This window comes from Trichoderma ghanense, assembly GCF_004382785.1.
Source record: "Trichoderma ghanense strain CCMA-1212 chromosome Unknown scaffold_2, whole genome shotgun sequence".
Lineage (NCBI taxonomy): Eukaryota > Fungi > Ascomycota > Sordariomycetes > Hypocreales > Hypocreaceae > Trichoderma > Trichoderma ghanense.
Genome location: NW_027395665.1, coordinates 1,175,341 through 1,189,103, shown reverse-complemented (window position 1 = coordinate 1,189,103; position 13,763 = coordinate 1,175,341). Strand labels below are relative to the sequence as shown.

General features: G+C 55.1%; 4 protein-coding genes across 4 annotated transcripts; 2 read left to right on the top strand and 2 right to left on the bottom strand.

Moving 5' to 3' along the window:
• Positions 1 to 1,362: 1,362 nt before the first annotated feature.
• On the top strand, positions 1,363 to 2,278 carry CCMA1212_002784 (uncharacterized protein; the record flags this gene model as incomplete). The annotated part of the gene is made up of 3 exons (XM_073700158.1): positions 1,363 to 1,577; positions 1,641 to 1,700; positions 1,765 to 2,278. 3 exons carry the CDS (start codon positions 1,363 to 1,365, stop codon positions 2,276 to 2,278), a joined length of 789 nt encoding a protein of 262 aa, XP_073561537.1.
• Positions 2,279 to 5,784: 3,506 nt separating this feature from the next.
• CCMA1212_002783 (putative phospholipid-transporting ATPase DRS2) lies at positions 5,785 to 9,940 on the bottom strand (the record flags this gene model as incomplete). The annotated part of the gene is made up of 2 exons (XM_073700157.1): positions 5,785 to 5,968; positions 6,072 to 9,940. 2 exons carry the CDS (start codon positions 9,938 to 9,940, stop codon positions 5,785 to 5,787), a joined length of 4,053 nt encoding a protein of 1,350 aa, XP_073561534.1.
• Positions 9,941 to 11,146: 1,206 nt separating this feature from the next.
• On the top strand, positions 11,147 to 11,694 carry CCMA1212_002782 (uncharacterized protein; the record flags this gene model as incomplete). Its single annotated transcript, XM_073700156.1, has 4 exons — positions 11,147 to 11,299; positions 11,357 to 11,406; positions 11,470 to 11,552; positions 11,612 to 11,694. 4 exons carry the CDS (start codon positions 11,147 to 11,149, stop codon positions 11,692 to 11,694), a joined length of 369 nt encoding a protein of 122 aa, XP_073561535.1.
• A 414-nt stretch (positions 11,695 to 12,108) lies between these two features.
• Positions 12,109 to 13,140, bottom strand: CCMA1212_002781 (Bifunctional epoxide hydrolase 2; the record flags this gene model as incomplete). Its single annotated transcript, XM_073700155.1, has 1 exon — positions 12,109 to 13,140. The coding sequence occupies one exon, from the start codon at positions 13,138 to 13,140 to the stop codon at positions 12,109 to 12,111; it is 1,032 nt and encodes a 343-aa protein (XP_073561532.1).
• Positions 13,141 to 13,763: the final 623 nt, after the last annotated feature.

Below are 13,763 nucleotides of genomic sequence, written 5' to 3'. Positions count from 1 at the left end.
TTGCTTCTACATACGATACTGTACGAATCTTGGCCCATAAGCACGTCAGCAACTCAATAAACGCTACTACCTGCACAAGTACCTCTCCGGTGCAAGCCCGTCTTACGAGTACCTACACCCGAAGGAGCCCAGCCCTACCACCGAGCCTTCATCCGAGCAATTCGCACTTTGCCCGAGTTCGACAAAGCCGTGTTCCACAATTTATGTTTTACTTTGAAACATTGAAAAGCTTCTATCTCTTTCCGAAAGGAAAATAGATTAAAGCGGAATAAAGGAGAAAAAAAAAAATCATAAAAAAAGAAGCTTAACGCAAAAAAAGGAGACGAGAGAACCCACAAAACAAAGAGTCATCGCTGCCTGCCCCCAAGCAAAGTCCGAGTCGAGGTCCAAAGGTACCACTATCGCGACATTGTGGAGCCCGGCGTCGACAGTGTGTCACCATCGGTACCTGCTGCTGCGCTGGTACCCGCGCTGAACCAAGAGTTACTCCCGTCCGCGCCGATCGCCCTGCTGGAAACCTTGTCACCAAGCAGCGACTGCGAGTCTCCGCTTTCGGCTGCCATCAGATTATTATACAGCCTGTACAAATACGGAGAACAGAAGCACGACAACAAAAGCGTCTCACACGCCAGCCTTTTCTGACCTCTTCTTCTTCTTCCTCCTCCTCTACTCTCACTCTCTTTCATTCAACTTACTTCCTCATCCCTTCGTTTCTTCTTCAATCAATCAATCTGCGATCCTGCACATCAACACAAATCCGCCTTGCACCACCCCAATCGACAGCCACTTCAAGTCCAGCTCAGCCTCCGGTCAACCCAGCACTAGAGCTTCATCCCGTGCCACCACTTACACCAGAAGCCCTCCATCCACCCATCTCACCCTCTCTGGTGCTTATCATCTGACCGGCGATACCACTGCTATATTTGGCCCTTTGATCTGCTCTGCGGTCGGCGCTCTGCTCCTGTCAACTGAACACCAAAAGTGGATAGCACATCTGCCCGACGAATCGATCTGCAGCATCCTTCCATCTACCGGGTCCTGTCGATCAATCTTCACCCTCTCTGCGTCGGTGTGACCTCCCGTCATTCTTCACATCAAGTCACGCCTGTCAAGCAAGCGTCGCCCTCTTATTAATCTTGCGCACTCTTCCAATACGACGTGTCGCATACCTCGCATCTGCCTGCTTTGGCTGCCTGCCGGGTATAAAGCCAGCACAGCGTCTGTCTGGCTTCCTTGATTTTGGTCGTCTCACGCCTTGGACCGTCCTGGTAGTTCTCCCCCCACGCTCTCCGAGCTGCCAGGATAAGACCTCGCTTCTACCCACGCACTTTTTCCCTCGCTCCTCTTCCATCTTTATTCCAAATGCCTCACCAGCGACGCAAGTCCGGCCCTTACACTGCCACGGCATCTACAACAGACGTTCGAAAGACAGTCACAGCAACACCCGCTCAGTATAAGCGACCGGCCATGACTCGACGACACACTCCGTCCGCCGCCCACAAGTTGGGGCGAGGCGGCCGCGAGACCGACACCGAGATTTGGGACAATGACGAGCGAGAGAGCTTCCCCCAGTACTGGTATGGAAGCAACTCTTGTTTGTGACGCAGCCGAGGCCTTGTACTGACTCTTGTTTCTCGCAGCATGATTTGCGAAAAGGAATTCCACACCCATGACGAGCTGGTCCTGTACTGCTCCGATGCGTATGTCTCTTGACGATGAACCCCGGAGAGTGTATTGATCACGTCCACTAACACGCCTGTGTAGATGCCGCCGTGTCGACCAGGACTCGTCCGCGAAGGCCAAGTCGGTTCGCAGCTATTACACCTCCGTCTACGTTGACCAGCGTCGCATCCTTACCGAGTCCTTGGCTGGGTCCGAGCCGCGAGACATTGTGCCACGGGCCTCACCATCACGGCCCTCCTCGATGCACTTCACCAACTCTCCGCCGGCCTCCCCAGACACGGCGCTCAACTACCACACCTCGGCCATGTCTGCCTTGCGATCCCTCAATGTGAGGCCACCTAGCCCTCCGTCGCCGTCTGGGAGCGGCATCTGGCCCTTCAGCCGCAGCTCGGCTACCAGCCCCAACAACTCGTACACGCGACCATCGACCAGCCTTCTGTCCAGCCACCCGAGCACCCTCGACTTGGCCTACGGGGGCACCTACTCGCACGAGGCAGGGTCTGGAGGCATGGGCCGGCCGCTGCCATCGCGGACCCCAGGCGGCAGCTCGCGGCCAAAGAGCGTCGAGCTTGTCATCCCCATGCTGACTCGGTGATTTCGGACGCAGGCTGGTGGGTGTGCTGGGGGTCGTCTGAGGGCCTGAGATGGGAGGAAGCGGTTGGCTGCAGTCCATCCGCCTCGAACGTCTCTAGCGGCCCTCCCCCCCCCTTGCGCACGGCATGCCGGCTAGCAGCAGCTGGATTCGCGGCGGCCTATCACCGGACTGGCCTGGGACCGCCGGCCACCGCTGTGGGGGTGGCCAGGCAATAAGACGCAGACGAACGAGGACTGGCGCGTGCAGATGTCGTGATGGAACCTCCCAACGCACAGCGCGCCTCCGCATTTTGCCAGAATCCTGGCCAAACGGCGCATTGATTCAGACTGCGGGGTTGCAGGGATGCTGATGCCCAGCGGCAAGGGTCTCGCCGTCGACTGGCAACACTGTCCACCACCTCGAGCCGACTGGTGGCATGGTCTCGTCTCGTTTCTTTTCCGTCTGAGCATTCAGCCAGCTGGCGGGTCCCTTTGCTGCCCTCCACACTTCACTCAACTTTTATTGTTTTACCCTTCTTGTTTTCGGGCGTTCTTCAGGGGAGATACACACTTACGCACAACAAAAAGTTTTGATGTTCTTGTTTTCGCTCTTACATCACTGTTTTCGGTGATTGGTTCATCACCAGGGGCCCTTACCACTTTGGACGGCTTGATCTGTCCCCTCGCGGCGCTTTTCTCTTTTTTTCAACATCCCAACTCGAGCTTCTCTTATCAGCCGCTCTTGCTGTCACCTTGCACTGCATAGTGTGACTGCAGTCCACCAATCCTGACCCCGGAGCGTCGCGTCGTCTCGCTTCGATATCCTTATCTACCTCGCTTTCTTCACTCGGGGGTTTTCTTTTCTTTTTCCTTCTCCCTTACTTCACAAAGAATATTACGGCCGCTTGGCACAAACATTATTACACGTCAACTGGGTTAGATCTAAATCACGGCGGGCACTTGGATGGTAATGTGATATTTGGCGGGCAACTGTACATGGAATCGACTAGGTATATACTTATCAAAAGACGGAGAAGAATCTCTGGGGATACGACAGAACCCATAGATGACGAGGCAACTGAGAAACCAATGAATAAGAATAATGCTACTGAATATTATCAAATGCTTGCTGAATGCAGCAATTTACACAACTTGACGGGATGTGATTGGCTTGGATAACCGCCGTGAGCGTATCAGCGATGTCGGCGCTTGTCTGGCCTGAGGGTTCGTTGAAGGAGCAGTACAGATTACCTGCCGGATTGATCTATTCATCCACTCTGCCTGACATTACGGTACCTTTTCTGTATGAATGGCCTACACTTTTTTTTTCACTTTTTTTTTTTGCATGTCGAGCATGAATAGGACAGCTTGGATTATCGCAGAGAGCAGATAAGATATTGTACCTAGCCAGATAAGCTGCCCTGTGCTCGAAGCCGCTTCCGTCTCTTGGCTACATGACCCTTATCGTGGCAGCCCGCAATAGTAAACCAGAATTTGAACTTCTCCACAGCTGATAAGCATGGAAAATGTCAATCTTTTGCTACAGAGTACTGTCATCTATCTATGATATGGACCCTTATCTCTCTTTTACGTTGATCTTGATGTGAGGGGGGTTATGTAAGGGGTAGTACCTTGTGTGGGAGAGCTGCATTGCGCGTACGGAGAACGGAGTACAGTATGTGGTGTTACCAGCGGGGGGGAAGCTGTGTGAGATGGAAGGGGACCTGCATGTGGGAAATCGGTGGGATGGGGACCTTGTATGGGGTTAGATACTTAGGGGGGGCAGAATTGTATGCAGGTGATGCTATTTCATGCTGATTTTGGGATGGGGTTGAGGATGGGATGTAGCAGTTGGCTTTGGGAGAGAGAGCGGCATTGTGACTTTCAAGTCTTCTACCCAAGTTGTCCCCGATATACACATTCGGGATAAGGGTAAATGACATTTGCTAGAAGTGCTTTGAGTCAATACTTGTTTTGTCCCTTTGATTCAGGGTCTACTTCATAAGCCCGCGCTCTAAACGCGGTTCAAGACCGCAAAACCAACCGTCTATGAATCGAACACATTGTGCTCGTAACAGCCATGAACGCAGCATTGCCTTAAAACCCACCCTTTGTAGTCTGTACCTACTACTTTCGGAACGAGTAGAACTACGGTATGTTTCAGGGTAACTCTCAGCGGCGAGTTGCGGAGCATAAGACTTGCATGATGCCATGCACACATTGTCTTTTTGTCCCTTGAATATTACCCCATCTCGTGTCGCTACATATATGTGTGTTTTCTTCGAAGAGAGTGAGGTGAAGAGGGTTCATCACGGGTGAAGGTCCTTGTACGCAGTTGGGCAATGCCGGTATACGCAGGTGGTTGTATATAGTATCGCGGCATATAAGCATGTTGACACAGCGTACCGAATTCCAATGCATTTCGTTGCGCCTTTGGTTCCCTTTTGCTGGTGTGTACTTGGACAACTTCGGGCGCCAATTCAAAGGTAAGATATATATATATATATATGTTCGCCGGCCTCATACAAAGGGTTGAATCTCCGGTTCGGCCAACACGCAAATTTCTCAAGATTCGTGATGAGGGAGTTCGTCAACGGGCCTGTTCTGTACGAAATTGAGCTCGGAGAACCTCCTGCCAAAAACTCGATCAGGCTTGCCAATGGGACCTTCTACTAGAATCATGCTTGAAAGCAATCTGTTCCTACCTAGGTAGGTAGAGTTCTATCCATCATTTATACCACTTTCTTTCTTTCTTTCTTGTTTTTTTACCGCCTCTTGTTGATTCCTTCGAAGAGTGTCAACAGATACCTACCTAGTCCAAAAGTTATCACGGATACCTTTTCTTCTCAGTACTCAAGGAGTCGTCAAGCCAGGCAGAAGCTCTCTTCCTCATAGACATCATTTGGATGAGGCAAAAGATTCCCAGTACGAGAGAACCCAACCGACACGCTGAGGTGTCTTATCACACTTGAAGCGGCCAACTATCTTCAGTAAAGGTCAACTTCCACAAATCTTCACTCAAAAATCTCAATCAATCATCCCTCATCATCTCCGCCATATACCATCATCACAGCCCCTCCTCTCTTCACATCAAAACAAGCAGACGTCTCATGACAAATTTAAATCTTCATTCAGCCAGCCGCCGGCCCTTCTACCGAGAAAATCTCACATCCCCTGCAGTGCCCTGCCATAATAAATGTCAAGAAAAGAAGCTCACCCAACAAAGCACACCTCGGACGAAGGCATCGTATATGGCGTAATAGCTAGTTCCAGAAAAACACAACAGCATAAAAACCATCATAGCCCTCGTCTGGCTCCCAAATCGTCGTGATGAAGACAATAAAGCACGCACCACCTCCGTGCCGCTTGCCTCCCCCCTCTTCCCTCCTCCACAACCAAAGACTAACACCACACACTCTTTTTTTTATGACATGAGACGTGACGGAAAAAAAAAATAAAATCATTACAGCCACCCGGGAAAACAAAAACTGCTCCCCTTTCCTCCCTATGGTTTTTTTTCCTAACTTTTTATATCCCGTCTATAGGTCTAGAGCTGGCCATTTCTCCATATCGGCCTCGGTGCTTGGTCGTGTCGTATGCCTGAAGCACGCGCGTCTGGCTCTCGTCGGCCTGCGAAAAGGCATAGCCACGCTGCTTGCGCATACGCTGCACCTGCCGAACCTTGCGGATGGCTTTCTGGAATTGCTCCATCCTGTCATTGTACCGTTAGCGCGTGGCTCTCGCATCTTGTCATGTATCAAGCCGTAGATACATCAATGGTAAAGGGGGGGCTTGTGCTTTGTGCGTGTACATACCTAGGCCGGTAGTCCTGAATGTTGTACTTTTGAATCTCCTGAATGTGGTGGTACGTCTGCGGCCAGTACATTCGCTTGGCGTACTTCCAAGCAATATCGCGCGACAGGCACAGCAAGGCAAGGACGAACGTCTGCAGCCAGAAGACGGGGCTGCTGTACAGCTTGGGAATCACGCCGAAATACTCGGGGGAGATATGGACCTTGGGCGCGACGGTGCCGTAGACGGCGATAAACACCCACCAGATGACCATGCTGCCTGGGATGGCCATCACGTGGTACTTGGTCCAGTTGTTGGTCACCAAGGCTGCTTTGCCCAGCACGGTGAGGAGGACGGAGCCGTACAGGGCGGTTCCCCACACCCAGTGGCCGTCGGTCTGCCCTTGGCCGTCGATCACGTCGCCGTACCAGATGAGCTCGGCAAAGATGTAGAGGAGAAGGGAATGGTAGATGGCGTTGGCGATCCACTGCGCAAAGACCTTGAGCTTGAAGGCGGAATTCTGCTGGCCCATCATGTACAGCTGGGGGTAGCGGTCGAGCAGGCGCGCAGAGATGAACTGGTCCAGGATACCAATGGCCAGCGGCGGAAGGACGGTGTAGAAGACGTTGTAGAAGGACAGCGTCCACGATTCGTAAATGACCTGGCCGGAGAAGACGTTCTGGAACGTGTACCAGAACTGCGTCAAATACAGGGCAATGTTCTTGTAGAAGGAAAAGAGGATCGTCTTGCTCACGCGCTGGTAGCTCCACGCGCCGTGAACGAGCAGCAGCTTCCGCAGGTACCTGAACTGGGCAATGGCCACGTCGGCACTGCGAGCAGCCTGTAGACCTTCGACACCGCTGATGCCGACGCCAATGTGCGCTGCCTGGATCATGGACACGTCGTTTGCGCCGTCGCCAATGGCGAGGAGAATCGACTGCTTCTGATACTTCTTGACGAGCTTGACGACCAAAGCCTTCTGCAGGGGCGACACTCGACAGCAGATGACGGCCTTGCACATGATGGCGAGATCGAGGAAAAGCTTCTCCATGTCCTTCTCAAGCGCATATGTCAGCGACTTGCCGTCAATGACCAGCGCCAGGGACTCCATTTCAATGGTGCCGTCGCCTTGCGTCCTGATGGCATCGAGCTTCTTCTGGATGTTATCACGAGTGGCAGCTGACGACTCTTCATTGACAATCAAAAGCATCATGTCCTCGCTGAGAAGCTTGCAACTCATACCGATGTTGATGGCCGTTTCCTGCCGGTCTCCCGTCAGAACCCAGACCTTGATGTTGGCTTGCTGCAGCGTGTGAATCGTCTCCGGAACGCCGTCTTGCAGGCGATCCTCAATGGCGGTGGCTCCCAGGAGGTAAAAGTCGTGTTCGATGATTTCAGCAGCCTTGTCCAGCTCCTCCGCTCGATTGCCGCCCACAGTCGTCGCCGCCGTGTCAAAGATTTGGCGCCATTCGCGGTACTCCTGCTCCGGCACTTCACGCATTGCCAAGCAGAGCGTCCGCAGACCCTCCGAGGCGTACTCTTCCAGGTGTCGCAGGGTGATTTCGACGTGAGGGTTCTGGTCGTTGAGTCGCTCAAGAATGACGGTATCGGCACCTTTGCAGTAGACTCGAATCTTTCCGTCCGGGCAGCGGAAGATGGCAGACATTCGCTTGCGGGTCGAGTTAAATTCGCAGACGGCCAGTAGCTCGTATTCCATCTCTCGGCCGTTCGCTTCGATAATGACGGATTTCGGCTTTCGCGCAGTGAACTTGTAGCCCATGGTAACAGCTCCAGCCACCAAGGCACCCTCGTCGGGAGAGGCAGCCTGGTACTTGATCTGGCCCTTCTCGTCCATCTCGGGGATGACCGTGTGGCACGTAGCGAGCAGTGCGAGGAAATGGTCAATCATGCCCGCCGTCTGGTGGCCCTGGGTCAGGTTGGCCTGGAGGGCCTGGAAGTCGTAGATGGCCGTCTCTTCGTCGTCCGCGCCGCTCGCTCGGCGATCTTCGGGCACCTCTTCGGCGTACATGATGCCGCCGATTGAGCACTGCTTGAACTCCATCATGTTGCACGTGAGCGTACCAGTCTTGTCGGAAAACACGTATTCGACCATTCCAAGCTCCTCCACCAGACTCGACGTTCGGCAAGTAGCAGGCGTATCCGTCTTGTCGTAGTACATGTCGAGGTCGTCGTTGATCAGGATGCCGTGCCAATACTTGACCAGTTCCACCGTGACAAAGAGGGAGATGGGGACCAACGCGGAGAACAGCACCCAGTACGTGACCATGTCCTTGAAGAATGTCGAAGCCGCAACTCCAGCGCTGTCGATTTTGTCCAGATAGAGGTATGAGAGCGAATCGCCAGTGGCGCCGCGCATCACCAGGTCTCCCACGGTACTGATGACGCTGAGCACCAGCAGCATGCCGACCAGCATGAGCACGAGCCAGTTGAGCTGCCTCTCGACCTTTGTTCGCTTGATCGGCGTCGCGGTGGCGTTTCGCATCAGCTTGGTCTCGTGGCCTGTGAAGACGACGATGCCGTGAATCCAGGGAGTGTTTCTCAGAGTGGCACCTCGAAGAAGCAGCTGCTCAGGGTTCAATGCCAGCTCCTTCTCCCCTCCTCCGGCCTGCATGATCAGGGTCGCTTCGTATGTGTACAGGCTGCTGTTGGGCTGCTCCGACTTGATGCGGCCTCCCAATCGGCTCACTTCGCTGGGGGACACCAATGTCGACGTCTCGGGAAGGGCCTGCTTGATCTTCAAGTTGGTCTCGCCATCCAGGTTTGCCGTTTCGATATAACAGAGACCCTCGGGCTCGGAACTTGCCAGAAGCACCAGATCGGCCGGGAACGGCTCCTCAGACTCGACCCTGACCACGTCGCCCACCGCCACGGTATTCCATTTCGTTTCCGTAAAAGTCGAGCCACGCAGGACTCGCGCTTTCGACGTGTTGAGAGCATTGTCCGCCACTCTTCTCCGGTAGTCCTCCACCAATTCCTTACCCGCAGAGACCAAGAGCACGACGGCCAGGGGTCCAATTGTCGTATACTTGTTCGTGGGCGACAGTCCGGGGATCTGCTGCAACGCGGCCGTGAAGAGGAAGAAGATGTTGGCGACCTTGGAGAACTGCTCGAAGAGGAACTTGGGGAGGAACGTGGCGACGTTGTACTTGGCCGTCGAGATGTGGTTGCCGACGTACTTGTTGGCGGCGTTGGCGGGCGGGTTGTTGAGGTGGATGATTCTCGGCCCCAGGGACGCGGGATCTGGCTTGCCGCGGCCAAAGCCAAACTTGAAGTTGCCCGGCTTCTTCCCCGGGGGCTGCTGGTCCGGCTGCTGCGAGGCCGCCATCGGGCCGCCTCGATCGTGGCCCGGCTCCGTCAAGGGGAGGTCCATCTCGGAGTAGCCCTGGCCCATGCCGAGCCGGTGCTTGAGCTTGCCGAAGAAGCCGCCTCCCAGCGACAGCACGCTGTTCCGGGCCCTCGCATTGTCCCTGCCAGCCGACGCCGGCCCTGCTCCCGCCGCGCCGCCGTGCTGGTAGTACATGTCATCGTCGTCGAAGTCGTCGGCGTAGCGCGGGAAGTTGTCGAGGTCCGAGGACTGGCTGAACTGCTGAGCGTGGTACGGGCCCGACTGCCCTGACGGCTGCGCTGCCTGCGCCAGCCCCGGGCGCCCTGCTGGGGGATATGACGGCTCGGCGCCGACGAAGTCGTCGTACGACACCGACGGGCGGCTCTGGGGGTCGTGGTCGTGGTCGTAGGCTCGCGCCAGGTCGTCGTCGTTGAGGGCCGACCGCTGGCCGGCGCTGTAGACGGGCTGCTCATTGTCCAGGTCGAGCAGCAGGTCGTCGGTGTTCGAGGGCCCGCCATGGCCTCCTATGGGGTGTCGTCCAGCCATGCCGGAGGGCGAGCAGTGGTTAGGCGGTCGCTGAGGCGGAGGGGCAACGCATGCGGGCTTCGATGACGGTGGGCCAGCCCGAGAAGGTGGTTTGTGGTGTTTGGATGTTTCGCGGCCGTTTCGCTGCGTCTGTGGGAGGGCTGGAATGTGAAACCGCAGCCGCTCGCGGGTGGATGTGGATGTAAGCTATGTCTAGGAGTCGGGGACTCGCAAGCAGCTCGAGATTGAATCGGGGTTGACACCTGGTCTGGTCCCGCGATATCGATAGGGCAGGGGCCTCTTTCGCTGTAGAGTCTGGATGCTGTTCCGCTAAAAAAGCAGCGGCAGCGTTTGAGGTTTCCCTGCACAGCCTCGTTTCGGCGAGCTGCCGCTAATTCGCTCCCTGTGCGCCGTTAGTTGCGGGACGCTGTCGAGGCTCAGGCGCTGGTACGTCAGCACGTCGGCAGTGAAGCAGAGGCGCGGTTGGACAAGTTTGATCTTGGGGGACGGAGCTCAGTGCAGTCTCGCGGCGACCAAGGCGCTGATACCCGAGAGGATCAGAGTACGCGGTCCCCAGTAGGTAATAATAGCACCGAGAGCACGGATCAATGCCAAACACTTGTAAGCTCCAGCAACTCCCAGCACTCCCAGGGATCTGTTTGATTCGATTTGTTGATACGAGCCCGTTTGCGCCAAGTGGCCTGAAAGGGGGCCGTCAGGGTGTTCGTTCAACGGCTTCTGCAGGTGCTCCAGCGCGCATCGCTTGGGGGAGGCCACAGGCCACAGGCACTTGGGCCTTGCACTGCTGCTGCTGGTGCTGCTCCACTGCTGAGAGGCCTTTTGGCGGGCCCGCGTTCCAGCTCGGGGTCCCCCTGAGCGCTGTCCTGAGCGTTGTCCCTGTCGCGACAAGTCCCCCACCACCGAAATTGTACAGGCGAGATACCTTGCTGAATGCCAAAGCTAAATTGGGGGATACTTTGCAGCGATCGTTGGAATCCAGACAGTACGCCCGCGGGAATCTGTACGGAGTACCGGGCTACCTGTTGCCGTTGATGTCAGCCTTGCCACTGCGATTCGACATCAAACAAACATCAACCGTCAAACATCCGGTCATCGAGTTTGAAACACGATCAAACTGTATCGAACAATACCTGTGATAACGCTTATCAATCTCATCATTTCTGATCTCGACTCAAGCCAGATACAACCGACATCTGAGACGCCGCGATGGTCTGCGGAAAGTGCCTGAAGCTCACCAAGAGCACAAAGCTCGCGACTCCAGAGGTCAAGAAGAAGAGCGAAATGTACTACGGCTCGCCGGCCAGCGCAAAGGCAGGCAGCTCCAAGTCCGCCACTCTGGGCAACACCGGAGTGTCAAAGGTAAATGGAAATCTTTCCGTCGTTCCTTGAGACAGGCTTTGCTAACGGGGCCTCAAGAGTAAACTGCTGTCAAAAGCAGCAAAGAACCCATATGCTCAGTACTCGAGGTGTGTGCGCCATCCTCCGCACCCGCATGTTATATGCCTTATGCATTGCGCTTTGGCTAACAGTTGGAACAGTTCGTGCTCAAAATGCAAAACCAAAATCACACAGGGCCATTCGTATTGCCAAAAGTGTGCCTACCAGACTGACTGTGAGTCTATCCGATGTTCCGTCTTTCATATGACAGCTCACGCTCACATCGTCAAACAGCATGTCCCATGTGTGGGAAACCAAACAAAAAGTCCACCTCTAAAGCCCCAACTGTTGATGCTTACAAGAACACCTTGAAGTAAAGCACTTGCTGGAGGAGAAGATCCGAATAACAAGTTACTTCGACGCATCAACGTATGAGGGACGCGGAGCGGTGAGCAGACCATGACTGAAGCGGTTTGCGAGAGAGAGTGTGTGGCCACGAAGCAACAGCATGATCGCTCAGCACCAGCACCGTCCAATGAATCACGGCACATGCCCCCGACCCCATGGAGGCAGTTGGAGGTGAAGTCACGAAGAAAGGTCTCCTTTATACCTGTCAACCCCAAAACGGACGTTGACGGCATAGCTGGACTCTCTAGGAATCTGATTCATGAGAGTCTACGGATATATCTCAGAATATACAAGAGGAATCACAACTGGTACTAGCTTAGAGGTTTAGGAAATTCCAGACCTGAGCAAATCAATCAATCCATGGCTTATCAATACCATCAAACTTACAGCGCGGCCTTGATTGCACCATTGAGCGCCTTGTTTAACCACTCCCCAATATGTCGATTCACCTCATCCCCTGCCTGCGTCAACGCCCAATGCGTAGCATCCACCTCCGCCCTCGTAAGATCCTTAAAGAAGGCATCCATGCCCTTGGACATGGCCGGCGGCAACGCATTATCCTTGCTCGCGGCAATAAACAGCGCCGGCATCTCAAACCTCAGCGGCGGCCCATCCTTCGCCCGGTCCACCTCATCCCTCGCATTGAGCTCCCTCGTGCGATACCAGTTCAGCGGCCCGCGCAGCTCAGGCGCCTTTTGCAGCGCATACTGCTCAACATAGTGCTCCAGCTCGTCCTCCTCCAGGAGCGGCGGCGCGCCGATCTTGTCAAGGACATCAAAGTGCAGGCCGTCGGCCGTGCTGAAGCCCACCTCGCCGTTGGGCCCCCTCCCGCCAAACAAGGCCCGGAAGAAGCGCCGCAGCATGTCCCTGCCCTGGATCCGGGCCTCGACGTCCGGGCCCTTGAGCTGCAGCTGGTACGTAAAGTTGAGCATGTGGCCGGCGGCGATGATGTCCTCGAGCGGCGTGTACTCGGCGCTCAGCGGGTGCAGGGGCGTGCACACGGAGAAGACGGCCTTGACGAGGTCCGGGTGGTAGTAGGCCGTGCGCCAGACGACGGCGCCGCCCCAGTCGTGGCCGCCGAGCACGATCTGGCCGTCCTGGCCGACGAAGGAGCGCGCCAGCTCGGCGATGTCGGCGGCGATGTTCTTGAACGTGAACTGCGACAGGTCGTGCGGCGCGTCGGTGGCCGCGTAGCCAAGCATGTTGGGGGCGACGACCTGGAAGCCCAGGGACTGGAGGTAGGGGATCTGGTGGCGCCAGCCAAAGGCCATGTCGGGCCAACCGTGGATGAGGACGACCGTCTCGAGCTTGGGGCCTTGGGGCTCGCCGAGGATGTACGAGTACGTCTTGCCGCGGATCTGCTTGGTTTCGTACTTGACCCGGGGGTCGTTTGGCTTGAGCTTGCTGGTGTCCATGTTGTTGACTATGAGTGGCTGTGACGGTGGTGGAACGGCTTGCTGTGGTATAGAGCGTTAGAGGTCAAGTTGTATAGAGCGGTTTCTAGTTTGCGTAATGGATTACATTTTGTATCCGCGGGGGAGAGAGAGGAGTGAGAGAGTGAGAGAAAGTTGCCTTGTCTGAAGTAACAGAGAGGGGCTCCGTACTACAAAACGAAGCCTCTTGAAGTCTGGCTCAAGCCTCGTCTTACACTCAATTAGTTGAGAACCAACACTATGCAATACACCCAAAGAACTCAATGCCGCAATGACACGATGATGCTGACATTAAGTACACCGAGAGCCGTGATATATATGAGACAATCCAGTGACATCCACAGCTTCGAATTCGTCCGAGGGGAGCAAACCACCCCCACTCCGTGCCTCGGCCGGCGGTCTTCACCGAACAAGTGCTAGCGGACTTGGTTCCCGTGCGTGGTAATCAGAGCAGGGGGGTTAGCAAGTGCCGAGGCTGCTCTTTGTTCTGATACGAACAATCTGCCTCTTTCAGGATAGGCATGTATGTGCATACGAAGTAGTCTATTCCGACTTCAGAAGCTGTGGCATATATCAGCTTCGTATACTGTGCGTGTGCATGGACA